Source organism: Epinephelus lanceolatus, chromosome 12 (assembly GCF_041903045.1).
Source record: "Epinephelus lanceolatus isolate andai-2023 chromosome 12, ASM4190304v1, whole genome shotgun sequence".
In the NCBI taxonomy this organism is placed as follows: domain Eukaryota; kingdom Metazoa; phylum Chordata; class Actinopteri; order Perciformes; family Serranidae; genus Epinephelus; species Epinephelus lanceolatus.
In genome coordinates, this window is record NC_135745.1 from 18594904 (window position 1) to 18618743 (window position 23840).

The 23840-nt window shown below is 40.4% G+C and overlaps 2 protein-coding genes across 6 annotated transcripts; one reads left to right on the top strand and one right to left on the bottom strand.

The window, feature by feature from the left end:
* Positions 1-960: 960 nt before the first annotated feature.
* On the top strand, positions 961-20007 carry LOC117271790 (epidermal growth factor receptor substrate 15-like 1). 5 transcript variants are annotated; one of them, XM_033650178.2, is made up of 24 exons: positions 961-1066; positions 1589-1630; positions 1774-1863; positions 1974-2021; positions 2116-2211; positions 2430-2495; positions 2577-2702; positions 2809-2868; positions 2995-3261; positions 6550-6707; positions 6924-7089; positions 7320-7382; positions 8761-8846; positions 10092-10164; positions 10300-10461; positions 11606-11803; positions 12341-12505; positions 12839-12947; positions 13383-13522; positions 13829-13880; positions 15280-15365; positions 15636-15699; positions 16964-17100; positions 18304-18807. In XM_033650178.2, the coding sequence occupies exons 1-24, from the start codon at positions 1040-1042 to the stop codon at positions 18445-18447; spliced, it is 2625 nt and encodes an 874-aa protein (XP_033506069.2). In that variant the 5' UTR covers positions 961-1039; the 3' UTR covers positions 18448-18807. The 5 variants fall into 5 exon arrangements, with proteins under 5 accessions (XP_033506069.2, XP_033506071.2, XP_033506072.2 ...); XM_033650180.2 differs by lacking the exon at positions 16964-17100 and adding an exon at positions 17847-17863; XM_033650181.2 differs by lacking the exon at positions 16964-17100 and having other exon boundaries at positions 18304-20007.
* Positions 20008-21148: 1141 nt separating this feature from the next.
* Positions 21149-23546, bottom strand: klf2b (Kruppel like factor 2b). The gene is made up of 3 exons (XM_033650182.2): positions 23302-23546; positions 22110-23019; positions 21149-21986 (listed from the first exon to the last, which is right to left on the bottom strand). The coding sequence occupies exons 1-3, from the start codon at positions 23371-23373 to the stop codon at positions 21811-21813; spliced, it is 1158 nt and encodes a 385-aa protein (XP_033506073.1). The 5' UTR covers positions 23374-23546; the 3' UTR covers positions 21149-21810.
* Positions 23547-23840: the final 294 nt, after the last annotated feature.

The window sequence follows — 23840 nt, forward strand, 5'->3', positions numbered from 1 at the left end:
ACAATATATCAGCCTAAAAAGAAAAAGAAACCAGAAATACTCATTCAGTTACACTTCTGAACACAAAAGTGAGTGGGGAGGCGGTGCATTATGGGATGGGCACATAAACAGCACTGTGTGTACACTACTACACAGGTCACTGCCTGTGTCTGGTTATATGAAGTGCATTTTCATTAGGGCTGTGACTGCGACATATCCACAGTGGTGGAGGAAGTATTCAGTTCCTTTACTTCAGTTAAAGTACTATTACCGCACTGTGAAAATACTTGGGTAACAGTAAAAGTCCTGCATTGAAACTACTTAAGTAAAAGTAAGTATAATCTGGAAAATAATCTGGAAAACTAAACAAAACTCAGCATTATTTTAAAAAACATTAGAAAATTACTTAAATGTCTATTAAAAGCCCTGTCAATCAGCTAATTGATTAATTGACTAAAAATAAAATTAAAGAAAACAAAACAAACTCAAAATTATTTTTAAAAAAATTAGAAAATTACTTTAATGTCTATCAAAAAATTCTGTCAATCAGCTAATTGGTTAACTGACTAATTGTTTTAGCAGTACTTGCATAAAGTATTGGGTAATTTAATTTCTAACAAAAAAATCTTATTTATAAACTCGAACTTAATTTGTAAAGTAACTTGTAACTAACAATGTTAGATACATGTAATGAAGTAAAAGGAAAATATTTCCCTCTTAAATGTAGTAAGTATAAGGTGGCATGAAAAGAAAATACTTAAGTAAAGTACCTCAAATCTTCACTTAAAAACAGTACTTGAGTAAATGTACTTAGTTACATTCCACCACTGCTTATCCAGTCAGAGTGTATGACTGGGGAAATATATTTTCCCACCTCTTAATCGCTCTTAATCCACTCAGACAGTAGTGGGTCAGAGTTTAGTAAGGCCAATGCCCTGCCAGTGCCCCTGGTGTAGTGACCGAGACACGACACACACCGGAAACACAGCCCCTCCGATCTGTCGCCGCTCGGGCCCGCTCGGTTAAGGGGCGTTTGCGCACTCCCGAGACACCAGGAAATATGGCGGCGCTCATGACTCTCAGTCAGGTAACAACTCTTATTAGTTCAAGAGAAGTCTCAAATTGGTATATTCTTCATTATCAAGCGACAGTGACAGTATTTATACGGTCTAACCTTATTACTAGTGTATAAGCTGTAGTGAATATTAGCCGGTGTAGCCGCATTAGCAACCCTTCGTTGTCACTAAGTTTACATGGTTAGCTAGGATAAGTGGGGATAGCAAAGTTGCTGTAAAGGAACAGGGAAGCTAATGTTGCTATTACAAGGAAGGCAGTTACGTTAGCAGCGAGGGTGGTAATGATAAAAATAAAAACATGGCTAACTAGTGGCTAAAACTGAACATAACAACCCTTTTGTTAGTTAGCTAACGTTAGCCATCAGAGCTGTGCCCATCTACTTAATGCTCTTTACGGACAAGCTAGCTTCAGTCTGCTAACGTTACAGATATTTTATTTAGCTTTCTGGAAACTTAATTTGATGTACGTGCTAGCTGACACTCTCATTTGTAACTTAGCTGGTGTTGTATTTCTCTCCTGTCTGCTTCTCCAGTTATCAAGTGGCAACCCAGTCTATGAGAACTATTACAGACAGGTAAGGTTTGGTTACCGCTCTCATTTACACTGGTGCTCTTCTCCTGTTGATTCAGATGAATGTTATCTGTCATATAAAATCCCTTGATGAAAACAGATATGTCTGCTGTATCCACCTAGTGTTTTGTTGTCGATTATTTGTAGCTGGATCCACTAGGCACAGGCAAAGTATCGGCTGGAGATGCAGCGCAGTTCCTCAAGAAATCAGGGCTGTCAGATAGTACATTGGGAAAGGTGAGCTTTAAACTCATGTACATGTTCACACAAAATCACGCACATATATTTAATCAGTAGCATCTAACTTTTTGTTTTGTTTTGTTTTGTTTTGTTGTGTTTTGTGTTAGATTTGGGATTTGGCAGATTCAGAAAGAAGAGGCTATTTGGATAAACGGGTAACACTGAATTTCCCTGTAAATTTGCTGTGATTGGTGGTGCTGATGTGTACATAAAACCCCGGATCTGACTTGCTCTCTTCCTCTTTCGTAGGGTTTCTTCATCGCTCTGAGACTTGTAGCCTCAGCACAGGGTGGAAATGATATCAGTCTTAGCAACCTCAACCAGAACTTAGCTGCACCTAAATTTGTAAGTGATGGTGTGACTCTCTTGACAATTGCAGCATCTAATGATATGGTATGGAACATACAAACTACTTCTGATGCTCATATGAGTAATTAATGGACACTGAATGTCTCACAAAGTGATACTGTAAGGGGAACTGTGTCCTTATGTGTACTTTCCCCAGTAACTGTATTTGCTTGCTCTGCTTGTTAGTGTCTTATTCTCACCTTTTTTTCTTACAGAGAGACACTAACAGCCCTTTATTAAGCGTTTCAACGACAGGACCTGACTCACAGTGGGCAATTAGGGTGAGTTAATATCATTTTTTCAGAAACATTCCTGAGAGAAATGAACTTGTCCCTTAAACTTGAGTTTCTTTTCTTCCCCAGCCTGATGAAAAAGGGAAGTTTGAGGGCATTTTTGAGAGTTTGGTCCCTGTGAATGGTCTCCTCTCCGGCGATAAAGTCAAGCCAGTTTTGATAAACTCCAAGCTACCTCTGGATGCGTTAGGAAAGGTAATATTACATGTTGGAGTGATGTAACAGATAACACTTTTGCAATGTTAACAATTCAAAACAGGTAAAACTTGTTCATTTTGGCATTTACTTAATTAATCTGTAGATTTGGGACCTAAGCGACGTGGACAAAGATGGGCACTTGGACAAAGATGAATTCACAGTGGTAAGCTTGCCCCTTATTTTTTTAAGTGTTGCTGTCACTCTAGCTTTTGGGAAGCTAATACTTTATATTTTAAATTAAGAGAAATTCTTTTGAATATCAATAATGATCTGATTTCCTTTTGTATAGGCCATGCACCTTGTTTATCGTGCCATGGAGAAGGAGCCTGTCCCAACTACCTTACCCACTTCCCTCATACCCCCATCTAAAAGGAAAAAGTCAGCAGGTGGGCTGCCAGGTGCTGTGGCCGTGCTGCCTGCTCTCTCCGGTTTTACGCCAGGCTCGGCTCCTTTCAAAGACTCCTTGCGAAGCACTCCTCCTTTGGTCCCAGCTGCTCCCCTCAGCACCAGTGCTGTCAGCCTCTCCCCAAAACACTCCTTTAAATCCAGCTCACCGGTATGTTGTTTCACCTGTGTTTCTTTAGAGGTGTTTCTGATGTAGGCACAGTGATCTCATCACTGCACTGATTAGTCTGTGAAAGTGCTCTTTTCAAGGGCTGGGCAGTGTGGTTAAAATTATTATCACAATGTTATTGAAAACACGTTTCCTATATTGCTATGCATGACAATATAGACACTATATGAGAAATCACACCTAAAATAATCAAACTGATATTCAGTGCAACTATAATCTGTTTTTCTTTGCCACATCAAACAACTCATAAGTCATGTAAAACAGAGAACATAAGAACAGTTTATTTAGACAACTGTATTTTGTGAATTTGTAACCTCATATGATCACATTTTCACATATAATTCTATTGAAAGTTCATAAATGTTATTAGAAAATCAGCGCCCAGCCCTGCTTCTCTGTTAAAATATATAAGTGTAGTAAAAAAAGTTCTCACTTATTTTAACAGTTGTTTTTTACAAGTCTTGTTTCCTTCCTCTTGAAGGAAACAAGACTCACAGGATGTTATGCCTGCTAGCTTGGGTGGTTTCACTTGGCTTCACTAAATGTGTTGCATGCTTCATCTGTTGCTCTAATTGCAGTCTCATATAGTCCCAGGTAATCTTGGGCTATATCAGGATTTCACTTTTTGAATGTGGCTTGTTATTTTCAAGTGGTATAAAGTGAAAAACACAAGAAGACATTAAATCCTCTTGGAAAATCAATAAGATTAGTTTTCCATGCTCCTCCCTAAGTAAGTGTCTGAAGGGCAGAGCCTGGAAACCAGCATTTCATATATCAATCCTTTTCTGTTGCTAATGGGTAGACTTGTTTTGCCACATTGTTTTGGGCATTGTGCACAGGCCAGTGTGTTTTCTCTCTACCCTGTATTAGCTGCAGGGGTTTTTCTTCCATGTCTTTTGGAGAAACAGGTTTCCTTGAAAGGGAAGAAAAGTAAGACTGTATTCACACTTGTACCACGATCACCTGACGTGACTGTCATGTTATGATGTCCTTTTTTTCCTGTTCTGCCACATCTCATTCCTGTTTTTTCTCCTTGCCAGTTTAGTTGCTGTTTCTTTCTGTTTAACTCAACCCAGGGCAAAAAAAAGTTACTGTTCATACCAGATTTCTTAGAAATGCAGTTTTCTTACACATGTACTGTCACTTGAATTAGCTAATTTATTGTATTAGTTTCAATTCAAATGTAGATTTTATATGATGATTTTTTTTTTCACTTTTTATTAAGAAAATTTTGCTTTTTATTTTCAGCCAGAGGATTAACAATAGGCAATAACAAAAACTTTACACCTGTTTTGACAATTATATATCACAACAAAATCAAGTGCTTAAAGGAAAGGGAAATAAACACAGAAACACACAAAGAACAAATGCACACGCAATAAATAAATTAATAAACAAAAGCAAACATCCAGGTTCACGTCAGTTTTCACTGGACAGTCCCTCCAGGATGTTGCACATTGGTTAATGCAAATTGAACCAATTTCTGTGAATTTTGCCCAATTTTTCTGCAAGTTTGACCAATCATCATAGCTTCCTGCAAGTTACCAAACTTACTCTTTTGTTTTTGGTTGTGAAAATTTGGGAAAAATTACCCCTAATGACTGTGCAAGGCAGTTCCCTCATGTTCTGCACAAAAGCGAGGGCAAACTGTTATGCAATGCATGCAGTGTTGTGGTGAGTGACATAGATTGACAAACACTTTTCTACTGCAAAACACTCTCAGAATGGCTTAAACACGAAGACAACGGACAAGCTACATCATTGTGACAGGGGCTGTTGCATCCATATCTATTGCAAATGCTAGTTAGATCAAATAGTTAGAGGTAGATCTAATATGCATAGTTAGTAATAACAGTATAAATCACAAACTCATAACTCATGTAGTATAAATCTCAAATTGAGGGGTGCTTGCCTGTTTGATAAATGTGTGCGTGCGTGATATTAAAATAGATAGTTAGGGGAATAGAAATTTTCAAATAAACTGTTTAAATATGGTAGTGTGGTTACTTAGAACACTCAGAACAGTGTCATTTCATTGTCACTGGGACAAGTTGCCTTCAGTTTTTAATGAATTACACACACACAAAAAAAACCTACAATAGTTTTTTCAGTTTTTTTACGTGCTCCCATCATATTGTTGCAATAAAAGCTGCCGTGAAATTAGGCATTGTAGGCCGTATCAATCCTAAAACAAGCCAGTGATCCTGGAGGGGCTGATAAGAGTCATCATCAAGACAGCCATCTTTTTTCTATCTGAGGGAATCTTTTACTTTACTTTTCTTTTACTGTCTCAGAATCACACTATGACCAGTTGAATCACAAAAAAAGAGAAAAAATGAAATAACAGTGTATATGTGAGGAGTTACACATTTACTTGTAACTTATTACAAACATAGGAAAACATAATAGCATTGTCACATGAAAATTTGTGATAAGCAAATCTTTTTCAACCTATATTCAACTGAATACAGTACAAAGTTAGATATTTCATGTTCAAACTAATAAACTTTGTTTTTGTAATATACACTCATTTTGAATTTGATGCCTGCAACACACTCTAAAGAAAGTTGGGACAGGGGCAACAAAAGACAACAAAACTGGAACAATTCCTCCGTTCCCAAACAAACCCAAACTGATTGTTGCTAAAGAAAAGTTAAAGTAACACAGTAATAAACATGACCCTATCTCAAATGTTGAGGCATCTAACTGAGAATGAGTGCATACACCGATCAGGAATCTAACTAAACACTGTTGCATACAAAACATCCTTGGATCGACTTGGCTCTGAGCTTTCAAGGCATGGACTCAGGACCTCTGGGCGGGGGTGTCCTGCTGTGTCTGCCACCTGCACGTTGGCAGCAGATCCTTTCAGCCCTGTGGGTTGTGAGGTGGAGTACGGCACATCCCCTGGATGTTCGATCAGAGTGGGCTCTGGGGAAACAGGAGGTCAGGTCCATGCCTTGAGCCCTTGATCATGTTCCTCAGGCCATTCCTGAGTGGTTAATATAGTGTGGCATGGTGCAGTGTTATGGCTTATAAAACAAAGTTTATTAAGTTGAACAATAAATATCTTGTCTTTGTACAGTATTGAAGTAAATATAGGTCAAAGGATTTGCAAATTATTGCATCCTGTTATATGTACGTTTTATACAGGATCATAACTTTTTTTGATTGGGGTCATTTCTAAATACCACCTGTTAAATAAAAAAGAAACTGAACTAGTCTCCCTCATCTAAAATCACATACATGTTGTCTTTTTCTTTATTCCAGCCAGCGGTGAACTGGGTGGTACCGCTGGCTGACAGAGAGCGATATGATGGGATCTTCAAGAAAACAGACAGCGACAATGACGGCCTGGTTAATGGAACTGAGGTCATAGAGATCTTCATGCAGTCCACTCTCTCCCAGACGATGCTGGCTCAGATATGGTGAGACATTTTTGCAGAGGTTTTCCTCATTACGTCCACACTTAACAACATCACACTAAATCTTCCATATCTATGCATAGATAGTCTCACCAGGTTTAACTCTATACCTCCATCTGGTGGCCAGTTTGAATTATAACGTTTTCTCCAGAAGATGGTTGCAACATATGACAGAATACAGTATCTTATGTTTGAGTGAGGTCTCTCTTCCTCTCACAGGGGACTTGCTGACACCAAACAAACTGGCAAGCTGAACCGGGAGCAGTTTTCTCTTGCCATGTACCTGATCCAGCAGAAGGTCACTAAAGGCATAGACCCTCCCTCTACTCTAACTCCAGACATGATTCCTCCATCAGAGAGGACTGCAGCTTCAGTGGCGAGTCCTGTGAGTCCTGACTTTAGCCCACTGCTGCCACTGCTTCTTCTTGTTATTGCCCTGTATATTGAAATTCTTCCAATCTTCCAAAGCCATTTTTCTTGCAACTGTACCTTATGCTTCTTGCTGCAATATTCATTTTAAATGGTCAGTTCTGCTCTCTGGTTTTTCAGCCTTGCCTTGCAAAACTGTTTTGTATGCTTTTGCTTTTTTGAGCTCTTTTCTATCCTTTCTAACAGAGCTATGCGGGGCTTATGTCAGCTGTGAGACCTGATCTTGCTGCACTAGCTTATATGCGCAGAGTGAGTAGCTGAGCTTTGTGTCACAAGGTGGCGCTTTTGTTCTGTCTTATTCTTCCATCTCAGTCTGAAGCACAAAGTGCAAACAGGACCATCTTCTTTGTTTTATGCATTAGTTTCCTCAAAATATGTTCCCAACAAAGGGGAACACAGAATTCGATTTGATCATTGTCAGTCTTTGGAGCATATTTGTCATGCGTTTGATTTTCCCCAAATGTGTCTTTTCTTAACCTCAACTGTGCTAAAAACAAACACTGACACCTGCTGCAGATTCATCGTCAATGGACTGTCACAGCAACCTATGTAAACTAGAAACTTAATAATGGAAGTAATTCAAGTAGTGTCAGTTACTTTACTAGCTGTTGATGAGTATAGAATATCAGGGTCTACAGATATTATACTTTAGCCAACCAGTGATTGAAGAGGCCTTTTATCTTTAAAGAAACATAAGATAATTTTTTAGATGTATTAGACCATGAAAACAGACATCAAGCTGCAGCATTTCATTCTGTTATAAAAATATAAGGCCTGAAAAGGACAATTTATTAAAAAGGTAGCTTCATTTTTTACAGTTATGGTGAGTCAACACATTTTTTTTGAATAATCAGCCTAAAGTGTGTCGTTTCAAATTTGACTACAAAGTCATCAACTAAATTATTAACTCTAGTGTAGTTTTCCCCATAAAAAAATGGTTGTCTTTTGTATTTATTATAAACATATTGATGAATATATGGATCAAAATAATTAGTATTTGAAGAAATGCAGTACAAAAATATACTCTTTGTAATTACACAAGTACTATTGTTAAAAAGAAATACCTCTTCCACAAAAAATTACACAATTCCCATTTTGAGGTTGAACATGAATCTTTAAAAAACAACATTAAGGGGGCAAACACTTTAAGTGTAGCATATGTCTGACACATCCTTAAAGTGTTTGTAAAAGTAGAGGCTTGGCGGGAAATTGAACGCTGATATTTAAACCAGATTTCGCCGTAGTATTGAATTCTTTTGTATTCTCTTGTCTGTGTGTATTGTCTGGAACTCTTGCCCCCTCCCTAACTGTGCAAGGTGTTTGTATTTCCTTCCTGTGTCTTTTGTTTTGTTAGACATCTCAGCGGGTGGCTCCTCTCCCCCCTTCGCACACCATTCATGTCCCCTCCGCTCTCTTTCTCTCTCGTTTTTGTCCCCTTTCCCCATTTGAACATTCTACCTCTTGTGCCCTCTTTCTCGGGGTCCATTTTCCCATCCGACCCAATGTTGTCACACTTGTCGTCTCTGTTCTCACCTTCTGTCACCCCCGCTTCATCCATCGTGCTTCCTCACCCCACTCTCCTTTCCTCTTCCCTTTCTCACTCATCCGTCTCTGCCTCTCGCCTCAGGACAGCACCAGCTCCACGGGGTCGGCTGAGCTGATAGGCATCAAAGAGCTGGATGACCTCAGCCAGGAAATAGCTCAGCTGCAGAGGTGAGCCCCTGAGTAGCAGGAGGATAGCTTTGTTTCTCTTCCTCTGAGAAAAAGGCGGGTAGGTTGTAGTGAAGTGATGTTCAGGTTCAAAGCTCTTTTCAACTCTTGGATTTATTTTTTTTATTAAAGAGTGTTAACCTTTATTTAACCAGGTGCTCCTGTTAGAGTGTTTTTGCTTCAAGGGGGACTTAGTGAAGAAAGCTGTGTCATCATGGAGCCTTTCTTTAGGCCAGTTAAAGCATATTTTACAGTCAGGGCTTTCAGTAACATGTGTATCAAATTCTTGGGATAGAACCAGATGCAGTGCTCAGATTATTGCAGTTGTGATGCTAATACCTAGACTAGGTTATCTTACAATCTTTAAAAGTATAAGTTGGAGTAAATATAACACAATGTTGAGTCACTATTTCAAATTATTATCATTAGTACACGGACATACTACTTAATCTGATATCTTTTAGTACCTCAAGTCTTGCCACAAAGGTCATGGAGAAAATGCTGTTCAAAACGCAATAGTTACCCCATCTGTTGCTGTTTCCTTAATGTTTGTTCTTTGGAAATCCCTCTGTGTCCACATCATGCCAAACGCAGTATCAACAAGCAGCTATGGACCTTTTGTGGCCCATGAATGCTCAAGTTTGCCACATCAGGATAGTTAGTGACCATTAAGGGGAGTATATCTTGCAGTGTCTGCAGGTCCTTAAAAAATTCAAATTTATAAATATTAGGCCTTAAAAGTCATTAAATGATCTGTAAACCTACCACTGAAACTGATACTGTCTTCTAACTTTATACTCGCAATTAACTACATAAATCCTTCCTCTGCATGAGACTATATATACTACTTACCTCTAAACTCACCTGTAATGCTTGATTAAGTCAGTCTTTTTGTTTTGTTTTTTTTAAAGATATTTTTGGGCATTTTGCCTTTAATGGTCAGGATGGGCAAGTGTGAAAGGGTGGAGAGAGTGAGAGGGGATGACATGCAGCAAAGGGCCACAGGCTGGATTCAAACCTGGGCCGCTGCGGCAACAGCCTTGGACATGGGGCGCCTGTTCCATCCACTAAGCCACCAATGCCCCATGATTTGTCAGTCTTAAATTTAGTTAAAAATTATCTTGAAAGGGTCTAAAAAAAAGCATTATATTTCGGTGTCTGACACTCGTAGACACCCTGTCTTTTTGTTACAGTAATAAAGCCATTTATTTCTTACCTTCTCACCTTTCCCATGTTGTTCATCTACAGAGAGAAATTCATTCTGGAGCAAGAAATCAGGGAAAAGGAGGAAGCCATCAGACAGCAAAACACTGAAGTTCAGGTAAGGCCGAGCCAAAATAATTTTCAAGTTATTCATTAATGGTTGAAATGTTAATTCATAGTTGATAAAGATGAGACTCAATAGCTGCACCGTGCAAACACCTGTGCTTTTGTCACTGTTTGGTGGAACCCTCAGGAAATGCAGAATGGATTAGACAGGGAGAGCAGCAGCCTGCAGGACCTGGAGTCGCAGAAGCAGGATGCCCAGGAACGTCTGGAGGAAATGGACCAGCAGCGCTCCAAGCTGGAGGGAATGCTCAACGACGTCAAGCAGAAGTGCCAGGAAGAGACCCAGATGGTTAGAGACTTGACTTATTAAAGCTGTATGCATATATAAAAACAAGAGATGCTTTAATATTTTAATCTGCACTTCTGGTGACATGGTATCACACAGATAGCTGCCTTGTGGTTTTGATGTAATCTTTGCCCGATAAAGTGAAAATAAACTGTGAGGTCAGGTCAGGTTAAAGCTACAGCTGGTAACTTTCATTGAAAAACAAGTTTAGGTAATATAAAAGTGACACTGCATCCTAACAGTAGTACATGACACAAATAATCTTTCTGCCTCTCTGTTGTGCAGTCAATCTGTCAACCTAGGCAGTGCTGATCAGATATGACTCAAGATTCCGTCAATACATTGTCTGTCTCTCACCTCATATGTTTTCAGAAACATACTTTAGTGTACTGTTTAGCTGTAAAATAAAAATGTTTGCTCTGGGTGGTGCGTCACTAGACTGTTTTCAACATGGCAGTGGAAACACAAATTTTCTTATTTAAGTAAACAGTACACTAAAATATGTTTCTGAAAACATTTGAGGTAAAATATAGATTCGATCAGCGCTGCCTGGTTTGACCGTATTTCACATGATTGACAGCTGCATTAGAGAACCCTGTGCGCTGATTGGGTGTTTTTGTTTAGGTGACATGGACTCTTGCAAATGCTTTTAGGAGCACTAGGAGAATTCAGAGACACCTTATTTTTTTCACAAGGCTGTGTCATATATTACTGTAAGGATGTAGTGACAGTGTCATCAAATATGACAAAAACTTATTTTTTATAAAAGTTTAAGTTACAGTTTTAAGGTTGGTTTCAAAGTCATCAAGTGTTTTTGAAATACTTTAGCTGCTGTGTGTTTAGTCTACTCTGTTTAGGAAATAATTTCTATATTAGGAGGTGAAGCTTCACATTCTTGGTTCTTTTGATGCCAGTTAAGTAAAAAATGTTACATTTGGACCACCATCTTACTGTTATGCAAACCTTATTATTTTCTTGCATCCTTCTGAGAACAGTTTATTAAAATATTGCTTCTTTGATCTGCCCTAATAAGAAACTGAAGTCCGAAGTAAATTACTAACTTAAATGTACAGTTATTTAAATGTTATCCAACTGATGAAGCAAGAAATATAACACTGATTCCCTTTTTTGTGCCGTCCCTCTCCAGATCTCGTCCCTGCAGAGCCAGATCCGCTCTCAGGAGACCGACCTCCGCAGCCAGGAGGATGAACTGAGCCGCACCAAGGCGGACCTGAGCCGACTGCAGGACGAGGAGGCAATGCTCGAGCAGAGCCTGCTCTCCGGTCGGGTCCAGCTGGACAGCATCACCAAGTCGCTCAAAACCACTCAGGAAGAGATCAACCAGGTCAGTGCAGATGGAGTAACTACAGGTTACATAAGGATGTTTTGCCACTTTTGGCCAATAAGCTCTCTGATCAACTCTATATTTTGTAGCTTGAAGATTGGCTTTGAAATTCGACAGATTTTTGAGCTGGAGGAAAGAATTAAGCTCTGGATAGCCAATCAAAATACTGACTTCCATGTATGTTTATGTACTATCTGTGGAATTTGGACAGAGAAACATTAGTTTTACTTTTACTTTCATGACCTTTGTGCTAAGTTATTTAGCATGCTCTGAGTCACACCCATGTGAAGCACACTGGAGTGAAACCGTTGTATCATTGTGGTTTGTGAATATTTTTTGATCGACTTTACCACTTCTATATTTGCTTTGAAAAGCCTTGTTGTATGAAAATGTGGCTTCAAATCATAGTAGCTCATTTATTTCTTCCAAATGTTGAGCAGCTCTGACAATGATTAGAAAGAGGCAGGAAAAGAAAATGAATCAATATATTTTATGGCATTAGATATGGATTAAATAGTCTTCTCTGTGTGTTTTTAGGCTCGCAGTAAGCTATCACTGATCCAGGACAACCAAAAGGAAGTGACCAAGACCATTGAACAATACAACAACGCTTTGAGCGACATCAACGGAGGAAACTTCAGCAACCTGCCGGATTTAGGTGAAGGCTTTGCTGAGAAGGAGAACGGAGGTTTCAGAAGTGTGGTGAGGAAATCATGAATATATATTCTATTTTTCACTACAAGAATCTGGCCTGGAACTCAACATTTAATCGCTTTTACTCCTAATGAGGAGCACTTTTCATATCAACTCCTAATGTGCCTGTTTCAGATGCCAGAGGAATGCAAACACAAATATGCTCATGAAAACTTTTAGTTTAGTTTTGTAGTCCCAAAAGTTTTTAGCTGCTATATTTTCTTGCATTATCATGTTTTTTTTTTTACTGTGTCCTGCCATAATATAGAAAGTGATTTAAAAATGATCAGTTTTTGCTAAATCATAGTCAAGACTTCACTATTTTCTGTATCCATTCATTAGGATGACTCTTTCAAGTCAAGGATAGCCATGTTCAACAACAGCAGTGCAAAGGAGCCTCTGGCTGACCCCTTCCAGTCAGAGGACCCCTTCAAGCCCGACCCCTTCTTAGGTCTGAATACCTTCTTGTATCTTTTATTATTTACTCCTGTATTTCTGTAAGGTTTAGGGTTATTCCCTGCTCTGCTAGCATGTTATTGGTATTGGCCAGTATAGGCTTTTAAATGAGCTATCAGAATCGGCCATCATGCTTTTTCTTATTTTGCACAATGAATGAATATTTCATAGATTGAAAAGCATTTTATTTCATGTCTCCATCTGCTGGTGGGCCATCGCATAAGAGTATGCACGCGTAGTATGATGTAACTCTACTATAGAAGAGACTTGATAATAACAAAATTAGATTGGAAAAAAAGTGGATGTATCAATTTAAGAATCGGTTATCAGCCAAATAAGTTTTTTTATGTCAGATATCGGCAAAAAGTCCAACATCATGCATTCCTACACACCAGTTGTTCTCCTCTCACTGACTTATCCGTTTTTCTAGATCCATTTGGTGGAGATCCTTTCAAAGAAAGTGATCCCTTCAAAGGCACCTCATCTGATGATTTTTTCAAGAGGACAGACAAGTCAAACCTGTTTGGATCCTCAGACCCCTTCAGTAGAAAACCCACACCACCAGTCAAGGTATCAAACATGTGTTCTTTTTACCACTCACATAACGTTTGTTGGGAGTGATGAATCTTATTATATGCAGTGCTCTTTTGTCTTAATTTCAAAATGAAACTTCCTTTTCTATGTTTAATGACTTGCTGTAGTTGTCACGGCTGATATAGACAAGCTCTGACATGTCTTTACTATTGTAGATAAATAGAAAAACAAACCAGTACTACAGAGGGAGATTTCTAGTGGTTATGCTGATGTGGCCATTGTGTATGTTTGTAATTGAGATAGCACACCTACTGTGCTTCTGCTTTGCTTTGTTTTTCTCAGCCAAGTGCCCTCAGCAGTGGTGACCCTTTCACATCAAGCAGCCCAAAACCAGGTACATTGCAGGTGTCAAGTATAACAGGATGTTGGCACACAGAGTGAGATTTTACTTTGGGTCTTGCCAGTTGTAAATGTAAAGATTAACCTGAGGTAGTATTTGTTTGTGCCAAAACATGTAGTTGATTCTGGACGCCTTGCCTTTATGTAGTCATAAAGTTTCTCAGTTTAGCTTTTATTGTTTTTCTAGTTTTCTTTATTGAAGCACATACTCGCTTACAAAATTAAATGTTTTATTTGCCGCTCTCGGTCATTCTTTAGATGTAGGTTGTACATTTTCTTCTGTGTTATTGCAGTTACCGCAGTCAGGCAGGTTAGGGGACTGCAGTAGATCACACTGTTCATTGGCTTTTTGTAGCTTTGTCGAATAAAAGCACAAATGTGGAGTCATCTCTGTACTATTTATGTATGTATAAGCTGATTTTCCGTGGAGATTTCCCAGAATGTGACTCTATTAACTGACATCTGAACGCTCTAGTTGTGAAACACGTCTCAAAGAGTCATTCTTTGCCATTCTGGGTGACGTGTTACATTTAGCTTTTATTTTTGGGGGCATCAGGGGCAAACAATTTTTACTCACTGTGGCTTCAATTTTTCCTGTGGTTTAGGGCTATTTTTAGTCGAGTACCTACGCATTTAACTACTGGCCAACTAAAAATACTCCCCCTACCCTGGAAAAACAGGAGGCTTGCAAGAGCCAAACATAACAGAAACTCTGTGACTGCTGGTCCTGCTCTACTAGAATACACTGCCACTCCTTTAACCAGCTCTCCATTGCCTCTGTCCTGTCTTTATATCTGCTGCTGTTGCACTGCTCTGCCTCATTCGGTACGGAAGTTGTTTTAAGTTAGTGGCTACCTCTGGTCGATGCTCTGCCATGCTACACACCTTCAGAGGAACACAGAGGCAACTGTAGACCTGAGCTGAGTTACTGTGCGTAAAAGAAAACACTGCATACTCACACATGAATGGGGTCTCTTGTGGTCGCACACTCACAACAAACATATTCTATTACAATGTTTTGTTTTTTCACTGTAACCATCTGCAGTTTGCTGTTTTTTTCATTAAGCGGCCAACCGCTGGGCTTCAAAACAACCCCGGCACAGTTCTGGTTAACAGTACGCCAACTGACGCCTTTAATTAACTGATCAGATGCATACGTCAGGTTAAACAAAACCTCTGCTTTCCAGGTTTTTTTCGCGGAATGTCATGGAAAATTAAACGGTCGTGCCACATTCCCCTCGCTGAAAATAGCATGAAGGCCCTTTCAGAATAAGCAAGATGCAGAGATGATTTTTTGAATGTGTGGTTTGAGGCTGAACTTCATTATAGTTTCAGGGTCTTTCCGTAAATGCATTCAAATGTTCCAAATGCATTTCAATGTACTCTTGTCGCAGATGTGTTTGGGACAGCGGACCCCTTTGGAAGCAACTCTTTTGGGGGCAAGGGGGGTGGATTTGCCGACTTTAGTCAGATGTCAAAGGTAAGCTTCGGAGACTCAGAGTTATGAATCAGTTGCACCATAAAGCATCATTTTCCACTTGAGCTGGAGAAAGCTGTGTTGTTAATTTTACTCTCATCATGAGTGATTTTCTAGTTTTTCTGCCAATTTATCACATCCATGACATCTCTCTGGTATAAAGCCAGAGGCTTTAGATGTTGGCTGACATTTCTGTTCAAGTCATCATTTCGTGTGATAGCTGAAGGTTTTTTTTGTTGTTTTTTTTCTTGCTTTTCCCTTGTGTGTGAACAGAAGTCGGACAACCCTGTCCTCCCATCAAAGAAAAATGTGCCTAACCGGCCTGCACCTCCCTATGGTAAGCCCTGATTGTGTGTGTGTTTGTGTATGTGTGTGTGTGCTTGAACATGACTGTGCTTGCAGCTTAACTTGACATTAATGGTTCAGTGATGTTCATAATGAGCATGTAATGTTTGGTTCAAACCAGTTGAAATCAATACAGTTTATCATGTCAGCGCTGTCAGGATTGCATTGAAGAACTTTCATTTGCTCTTTGCCACAAAAATGTAATGGCAGCTACATTTTTGCGTCACTCATTGTCATCGACTGTTGCCCCACTAAAAAGGCATTTTGTGCCCTGGTGGTATGCGGAAAAAAAAAACTACTTCCCTGTTGAGCTGTGAGGGTACAGAGAAAGCAGTTTCTTCTTTTGAAGTTGTAAACAGGAAAGCTGTTGGTTTAAGTATGGTAGTACTATGTGTTTACAGAGTGTTATTGAGACAACAACAATTAAAGTGCAGTGTTAAGTTAAACTTGTGAATAGTGTGATGATAACTGAGCTTCTTCTCTGCCTTTTGGATGCATTCAACCTCATGTTTTATCTTGGGTTGTTTTTTTCACATGCATGTTAAGTCACACACTTTCTATAGCCATGCCCAGCACATGGCCTTCCGTTGTGACCTTGCACTTATTCCTTTAGCAGAAGCCACAGCGTGAGAAAGTTGGTGTTCCCCTTTGCTTTGCCACACAGCGAAGGGTTGAGATGAGTAGCTACAGTTAGCCAGCGAGCCAGCCCCAGAGATGTGCCTCATGCATATGGGGAAGTAAGAAACCCACACGTAGGTTGGTTATTTAAAGCTGGAATAGCCCCTGTTCTTTATCAGACAGAAGAGTTTTTATTTGCTAGAATTTGCAGATGCAGCCAGTGCGGCGTGGTGTGCAGAGTTTCGAGAGATGAGTAATTATGGCCACATTGTAATACTGTCCTTGTAGGAAATGTTCAAAGCTCACAGTAGACAAGGGTGTGTCCGTTTTGTACAATCATGTGTTCCAAAAAAGCAACGCTGTGCTTGTTACCCTTCAATGCATCAGTGAGCCTTACTCAAAAATTGTGGTTAACACCTTTTTTTGAACCAATATCTCTCTCCCCTGGGTAACTTCACTGCATGCCATGAGCTTCAAGCTGTTTGCTTCCTGTGAAAATTCAGCAGCACAATATTATACGTTAAAGTGTGAGCCCATTTTCCCAGGGGGGCTACCTTTGTTGGCTTTTGAAGTGAAGGCACTAAAGTATGTTGTCTTACATGGCTTTTCGTATTTGTTTGAATGTCTTCCTTCTCCAGGAGGTATGCTCAGTTTGACTGCATCAGAGCCATTCCAGAACATTCGCTCCACAGCAGACAGTAAAGACGCTTTTGTTACGACACACTCGAGTAAAGCGTCCAAAGACCGCCCTGTGGGTTTTGCAGATTTTGGCTCTGTACGTGTATTCCGCTTACAGTTTTCAAATGGGTCAAGTATCTTTGTCTGCATGAGCTGCTGATCTCATGATCTCACTCTAGAGCTGAAGGCTCAGAGGTGTCAGCTCTCTATCACTGGGCCTCTACTGACAACTTTCCCTCATGCAGTGACGTTAGCGATTGCAGGACTGCCGTGCTTACTCGCTTTTAACTAACAACTGACAGAACACCTGAGAGCTTTTAAAGGGCTCGGTGTGGTAGGAAATTAAATGTTTGCATGACTTCCATGGACAGTCCTCACACATCTGTCTAACTCGTCGATTGTTGCGTCCAATCACTTGGTAAAGGGGCTTTTGCATGCTTGTTGTCGTCTCTGGCTGTAGCCTTTGGCAGGAAGTCAGGATTTACGCAGTTTTAGTCAGCGAGCCAGTGAACTTGCCTGGTCAGGTAGCACTCGAGGAGCATTTTTCAAGTCTTGAACTACAAGCTAAAGGCTTATTTGCTGTCAAAGCATGATATGCCTCGAAGCAGAGCACAACAGAGTAAATCTGCCTCTTTGTCCTCCGCCTTCCGCTTCTTTGCCATCGTGTAAACCCTAACGGCTGAGCGTGCTCTCATGTGGAGAAGAGATGCATGGCAGGTTTTTGTGTCTGGTTTGTACCATTTGACATGACATGAATTTATTTTATCTCTCATGCCAGCATGACATTTGTGAAAGGGATTTTTTTTATCGAGCTCTGTATTGTAATTTTTGTTTTTCTGCCAGGATCTGAATGTGTCAAGGTAAGACTGTACAAGGGTGTGGTGGTCAATCCTTTGCATGTGAAAAAACCTGTCCGCACTGCATAATCTGAGTACGATGATTCATGAGCACGATTGTTTTTAATTTCAAATTTCACATCGATCCAAGCACTGTATGTTTACGGGAGAATTGTGGAACTAGTTATGGCACTAGTTTGCCGCTGTGTTTTGTGTAGTTTAGTGTTGCTTTTTTGTGAACGTCTATATTTTTTCTGCAGTTATTTTTCTCGTAGTGCTATATATCAAATCATTTCAGTTTTGTGTAATGTAGCTTTTGATGTTCTGCCTAATTAGAAACATTTGATTTTAAATTTGCATCCACAGTTCAATTTTACATCCTGCTTTCACCCACAGACTTGTATTTGTGCTGACATTTTAGGCTGCATTTTTGTACTCATCTAATGTTTGCTTCTCTGCTTCAGTTTGGAAGTGAAACCGATCAGCTGGAGTGGGCCAAGCGGGAGAGCGAGCGTGAGGAGGAGAGGCTGAGGAGGCTGCGGCTCCAGGAGCAGCAAGACCTGGAGCTTGCCATCGCTCTCAGCAGGGCCGACATGCCCAGCGCCTGACCAAGCATGCCCCACCGTATCTTTTTGTCCTCCCCTCTGCCTTACAGTCCTCCGTCCGCAGGCTCATGACAACAGCAACAACACTGGCCCGACACAACCCGGAGCCCCTGTTACCAATTTGTGCATGAGACCAGTGTTTCTCCAGCTACGACTGGACTCATGTCAAACGACTTCACATTTAGCAACCAGTTATGGTTCATTGCTACCAAACTACACGGCGACTATAATCAAGGACAGTACGGAGCCGCTCTACTGAAGCCTGGCTTCACCCTGCAAGAACGTAGTGATTTAATACAACTCAAACCAGCTACATCTAGCTCCATATCTTGTAATGGCTAAATCACCTTGCCTTATCCAAAAGCCTCTCTGTTGCAAGAAAAAAAAAACTTTTAATAATATTTTACTGTTTTATTTATATACAAACGCAATCTGTGGTGTATGAAGTCCTTGTAAAATGCACTGTATAAAACGTTTTATATAACCTTTAATTACTCTGGTAAAATTTGTATTCAAAGTTAAACCAGATATGCTAGTTAGTCTGGCCTTTGAAAGAGTTTGTCCAAATTCTGTTTTTTTTTAAGAAGCGTCGTCATGCACTGTAAATATTGTCAGCTGACGGTTTTATGAACAAGCCCTGGCACAGTCCATCCTAAAAAAAGAACTTGTGCTTAGTGATCCGATCATCCATTCGCATGGTTTAGGTTTTTATTATAAATGTCACAACTCACAAGTGTTTCTTGCCATTTATGCCTGCATATGGAATATTTATGGCCTTAAAGTTCAAGGAATGAGGACATTTTTAATATAATCAAACCCAATCCACATGATCAAAGTAGAATTATGATGTTTTGTAATCCCTGCTAAGCGTTTAAGTCCACACATGGCTTTGGTTTAATATGATTCAGCACCATATCATCAGTTGCCTCGTGCATTTGCAATAATTAAGACGCTAACGATAATCATTGAGGTCTTCCCTTCTTATGAACAAAGTTAAGTCCACCTGCTGTTGCACCATCCCTCCGATGTCAACAGCTTGTGCTTGTCAAATGGTTTGTCATTGGTTGCCTTGTATACGCCCTAACAACTTGCACTCCGATACAACTAAAAGCCTCTATGAAATAGAAGTAGTGTAAACCTACATTGTTTATACTGGTGCTGTTACATTTACTTTTATTCTTTTTACTTCCTCACACTACCGCTGATGCACAGTGACATCTGCTTCCAATTTTTTCTTTCTTTTCTCTTAAATCAACTGTTGGATCTTTTTTCTTCTATGGATTTTTTGTCGTCTTCATTAATGTCTTATGATCCAGTTGGAGGACATTTGTTCAAATATCGCATCCTCGTAATGATATTACACTAATCAGGTTTATTTGGCACATAATGTATGTACTGTATATTCCAGACCGTACTGGACATGTACAGAGTGACAGCGCCTTATTTATCAACATATCAACATTGTAACATGTAATATTGCACAGTATGTATGTGATTATTAAAAAAAAAAAAAAATCTCTGTAATAACTTTTAATTGAATAAAAGTGACTTTTAACATTCCTGGAACAAGGTAAGTCACATTTTAAATGAGATATTGTGACAACTGCAGAGAGAAGTCAGCCAGTCAAACATCACAACAACAGCATTATCTTCGCAATTTACACACAGTGTGTTATGAAGGAAGTGAGTAGTGAACCCTGTTCTTATATTTTATCCCTTGCTTTGATCAAATTTACAGTCATGCCATGCGATCAAGATAGATTGTTTACATCTTGGTTGAGTTGATATTGGAACAAAAAAAAAAAAAAAAAAGTGAATTGAGAGTGATACATTTGCATTTCCCACTGCAGTTATTTTTAACCTAATGTGCACTTCCTCTTTTTAAAAATATGAAAAATTCTAGTAAAGTTTTCATCAACTCATCCAAGTCACATTCTGCTTGTACGTTTTAAAATGGATGCATTTAAAGTATGAGACAACAGTGGAACTGCGAGGCTCCGCATTTGATGAAGGGTGTGGTTCTTTCAAGTTATTTTTTACGTTTTGAAATCGTCATAATGAAACAGAAAGGGGAACTTTGTATTGATCACAAACCAGATATTTCAAGAATATTATTTCATATTTATGCACTCTTTAAAATACCATCTGGCTTTGATAGATCTCAACGCAGCCTTTGATGCGGGGGAAACAAATGCTCACTGACACCATGCAGACATAAAATGCACGGAGTCAAGATACTTTGAAACTGTAGTGCAGGGTGACTGTGTAATTGTAGTATTAAGGCTCTTTGATGTCCTACTATAATTTCTACCCATCAGAAAGGGAGTCTAAGGGCTCCCTGATGAGGGTTTGCTGGGCCCCTCTGTCCAGACGGCTCCCGGCTCACTCTGTAATTATGGAAATGGAGTGTTTGTATTTATAGGCTAAGCCCACAAGCGGCTGCCCTTCTCTGTCTTGCAGCTGCAAAACATCACAGTGGAAATCAAGTGCCCATGTTTTAAAATTAAAGTGGGTACACAATGGCAACATGTATGACCTATTTAGTGTAACTGATCTGGTGGTCTGCTGCTCCTACTTCAACAGGTTGTAAGTTCAGTGTGAAACCTGTTATTGAGTGGGTGGATGTGGTTCATAAAACAAAATGTGTGAACAGGGTGTGGAATTACTAGACGTACATGAAAGTAAAGAGTTCCCCAGTCAAATGTTCAATTTCATTGTTTTTAATATTTACAATAAATATACATTTTACAGTATAAAACCATGTACATATTTATATAAATTTAAGTGAAAAATAATGCACAGGACGTCAAGCCCTGATAGTGAACAGAAGGGCTGGATCCAAGAGTTTCACACGAGAGGAGACAACATCAACTCCAAATAGGAAGAAAGCAATAAAATAAAGCAGTTCAGGCCGTTCAGACATTGTGAGGCAGTTTAAATAAAACATTGTCTCTGCACATGTTAGGCAACTGTATGTGCATTACACCCCTGTCGAGAAGAACATGTACTGTTTTGTGGCCATGTCGTTTTGTCACTAAGAGTTTTACAGTAGCACAGTCATAGAAAGGCACTTTTGTGTCAAACACAGCGTTCCAGTTCTGTCAGAGAAGAGTAGTATATACAGGGCCAGCCCCTTCTTGGTCTGCCTGCTCTAAAGCAAACAAAGCTTTTCTAAAGCTTGTATTGAACCAAAGTAGTACCAGCTACGTTATTAGAAAATAATAACACTAAAACTTTTTTAATTCAATATTATATAAAAAAAAAGACTTTGGTCATGTGGACAACAATTTAAATAAACATTACATCAGTTGAATCACAAATAATAACAACCCCTTCCATGAACCCCAAGTCCTTTTAAGGGCTCCTTCACATGTGTCTCTTCATGTGAAGTGCCAGGTGGTCAGACCTGGAGAAGGCGCGTTCGCACAGGTGGCACTGGAAGGGCCTGTGTCCGGTGTGTTTGCGGAAATGACGGGTCAGCTCATCAGAGCGGGCGAATTTCCATCCACAGCCTTCCCAGCTGCAGTGGTATGGCTTCTCACCTGCGTGGACAAAAAAATGGTACATTATTAGGCTGTGCTGAAAGGGCAAACAGAGTTTTGAACCATGCAGGGCTGTGCGTAATTGCGCACAGATGTGGTTTTATTTATCAAACTCAAACTTACCGGTGTGAGTTCGGAGATGTGCCTTCAGGTGTGAACTCTTGGTGTAGGTTTTTCCGCAGCCAGCGAAGGTGCAGGTGTGCGTCGCTGTGCGCTTCCGCGGCCATGTACGACGTCCTCTCTTTGGTTTGGACTCCAACAGCTCGAGGGGAGAGGAGGGCGGCGTAAGCATCACCCTCTGCGCACCTGGCTGCAGGCTGAGACCTTCATCATACATGCCAAAGGCAGTATGCGGAGCGTGGTAGGGCATTTGCATCTGGGGAGCCTGAGGGTGGTGCGGGAACGCCGTCTGTGTGTGATACTTGTGTGGAAAGTTCATGGGCTGGCACAGCTGTGCCTGGCAGTCCGAAGCTCCCTGGTCATCGGGGCTGAGAGGCGGGGTCATGTTGCTGGCTGCCCGCGGAGAGATGGCCACCCGGGGCTGCTCGAAGGACATCATGCATGAAACGTTCCCTTCTTGTTTGATCTTGCTGCAGCTCTGGGGCACCATGCCCATAACGGGGCCGTAGCCGTCCATGTGTGGCTCCACTTTGATCTCCTGGCGGGGAAAATGCGCCGTGTTGACATAAAATCTCCCCTGGACGCAGGGGTTGCGCGTAATGCCATAGTTGCTGGTTCCTTCGGAGCGGAGAAGCTCTGTCATGAGGCTGGCGCCGTACGGGGGCGGCGGGGAACGGTGGTCGTCTGCTTGGTAGGATGGCACAGAGTTTCCCGTCGTGTACATGTTGGGGTCAACTGTGCTCACAAATTCCGCCGCGCTGTCTGAGCCAGTCGTGTTGGCGAGAATAAAATCCAGATCCAAATAATTACTCAGATCCTCGTCGTCCTTTTTGCTGTGATTGTCCAGGTTTTGTACCATTTCAAGCATGGAGCAGCTGGTGGAGACTAGTTTGTCCATCTCTCCTTTCCACCTCTGAAAGAATAAATAAATCATATCAGATATAAGTGTAAGAAATAAAATGTGTGCGTAATTTCCCATGATATGCAAGTGGACCGGCAAATCAGCCGAATACGAAGTTTTAGATTCTTAAAACAATGAATTAAGTCGTTTTTTCTAGCTTTCCCAAAGTAATAAATTCATTCCAATAGCTTTACAAGATATTTATATTGCCATTCTAATCAAAACAGGTGAAACAAAATGACACATCTCATCCACATACTTTTAAACAAAAATGCAAGATCATGTTAAACTTACGTTTTCCCAGGTTTTTTCTCTTTGGTTTGTGAATGTTGCAAAAGACGGTAGCATCACTCCGGATAAGGCCATCGTTTGGTAGAAAATAATAACTATCTCTTGTCAAAGTCGCGCTGTGTTGAGCGGCAGCCGCACCAGAGTCTGTGCGTCTATTTCACTGTCGCCTCTCCGCAGCTGCGCTCCAAAGTCATGAACAAGTTTAAAAGTGGAAGGAGGTCCTCCAAACTTTATAACTCTCTAACCCGAGGACCGCTGGCCAATTGTGAGAGTTCAGGAAACAACGTAAAGTTCGGTAAATTTAGCTCTTTATAAAGCGGCTCCTGCAGGCAGCGGGGCTCAGTGCGCTGTATGACAGGCAAGGCACAGCAGCGGAGCCTATAAAGTGTAGCCCCGCCCCCAGTGACTGACGCAACGCTCACAGGCGCCACCCTCCTGAGCTGCTGGAGTTGGAAAAAAAAGACAAATTACAAACACACGAGCAATATAGCAACCATAGATACTTACGTAATATGCTGAAAAGAACAAGCTTAATGACAGAA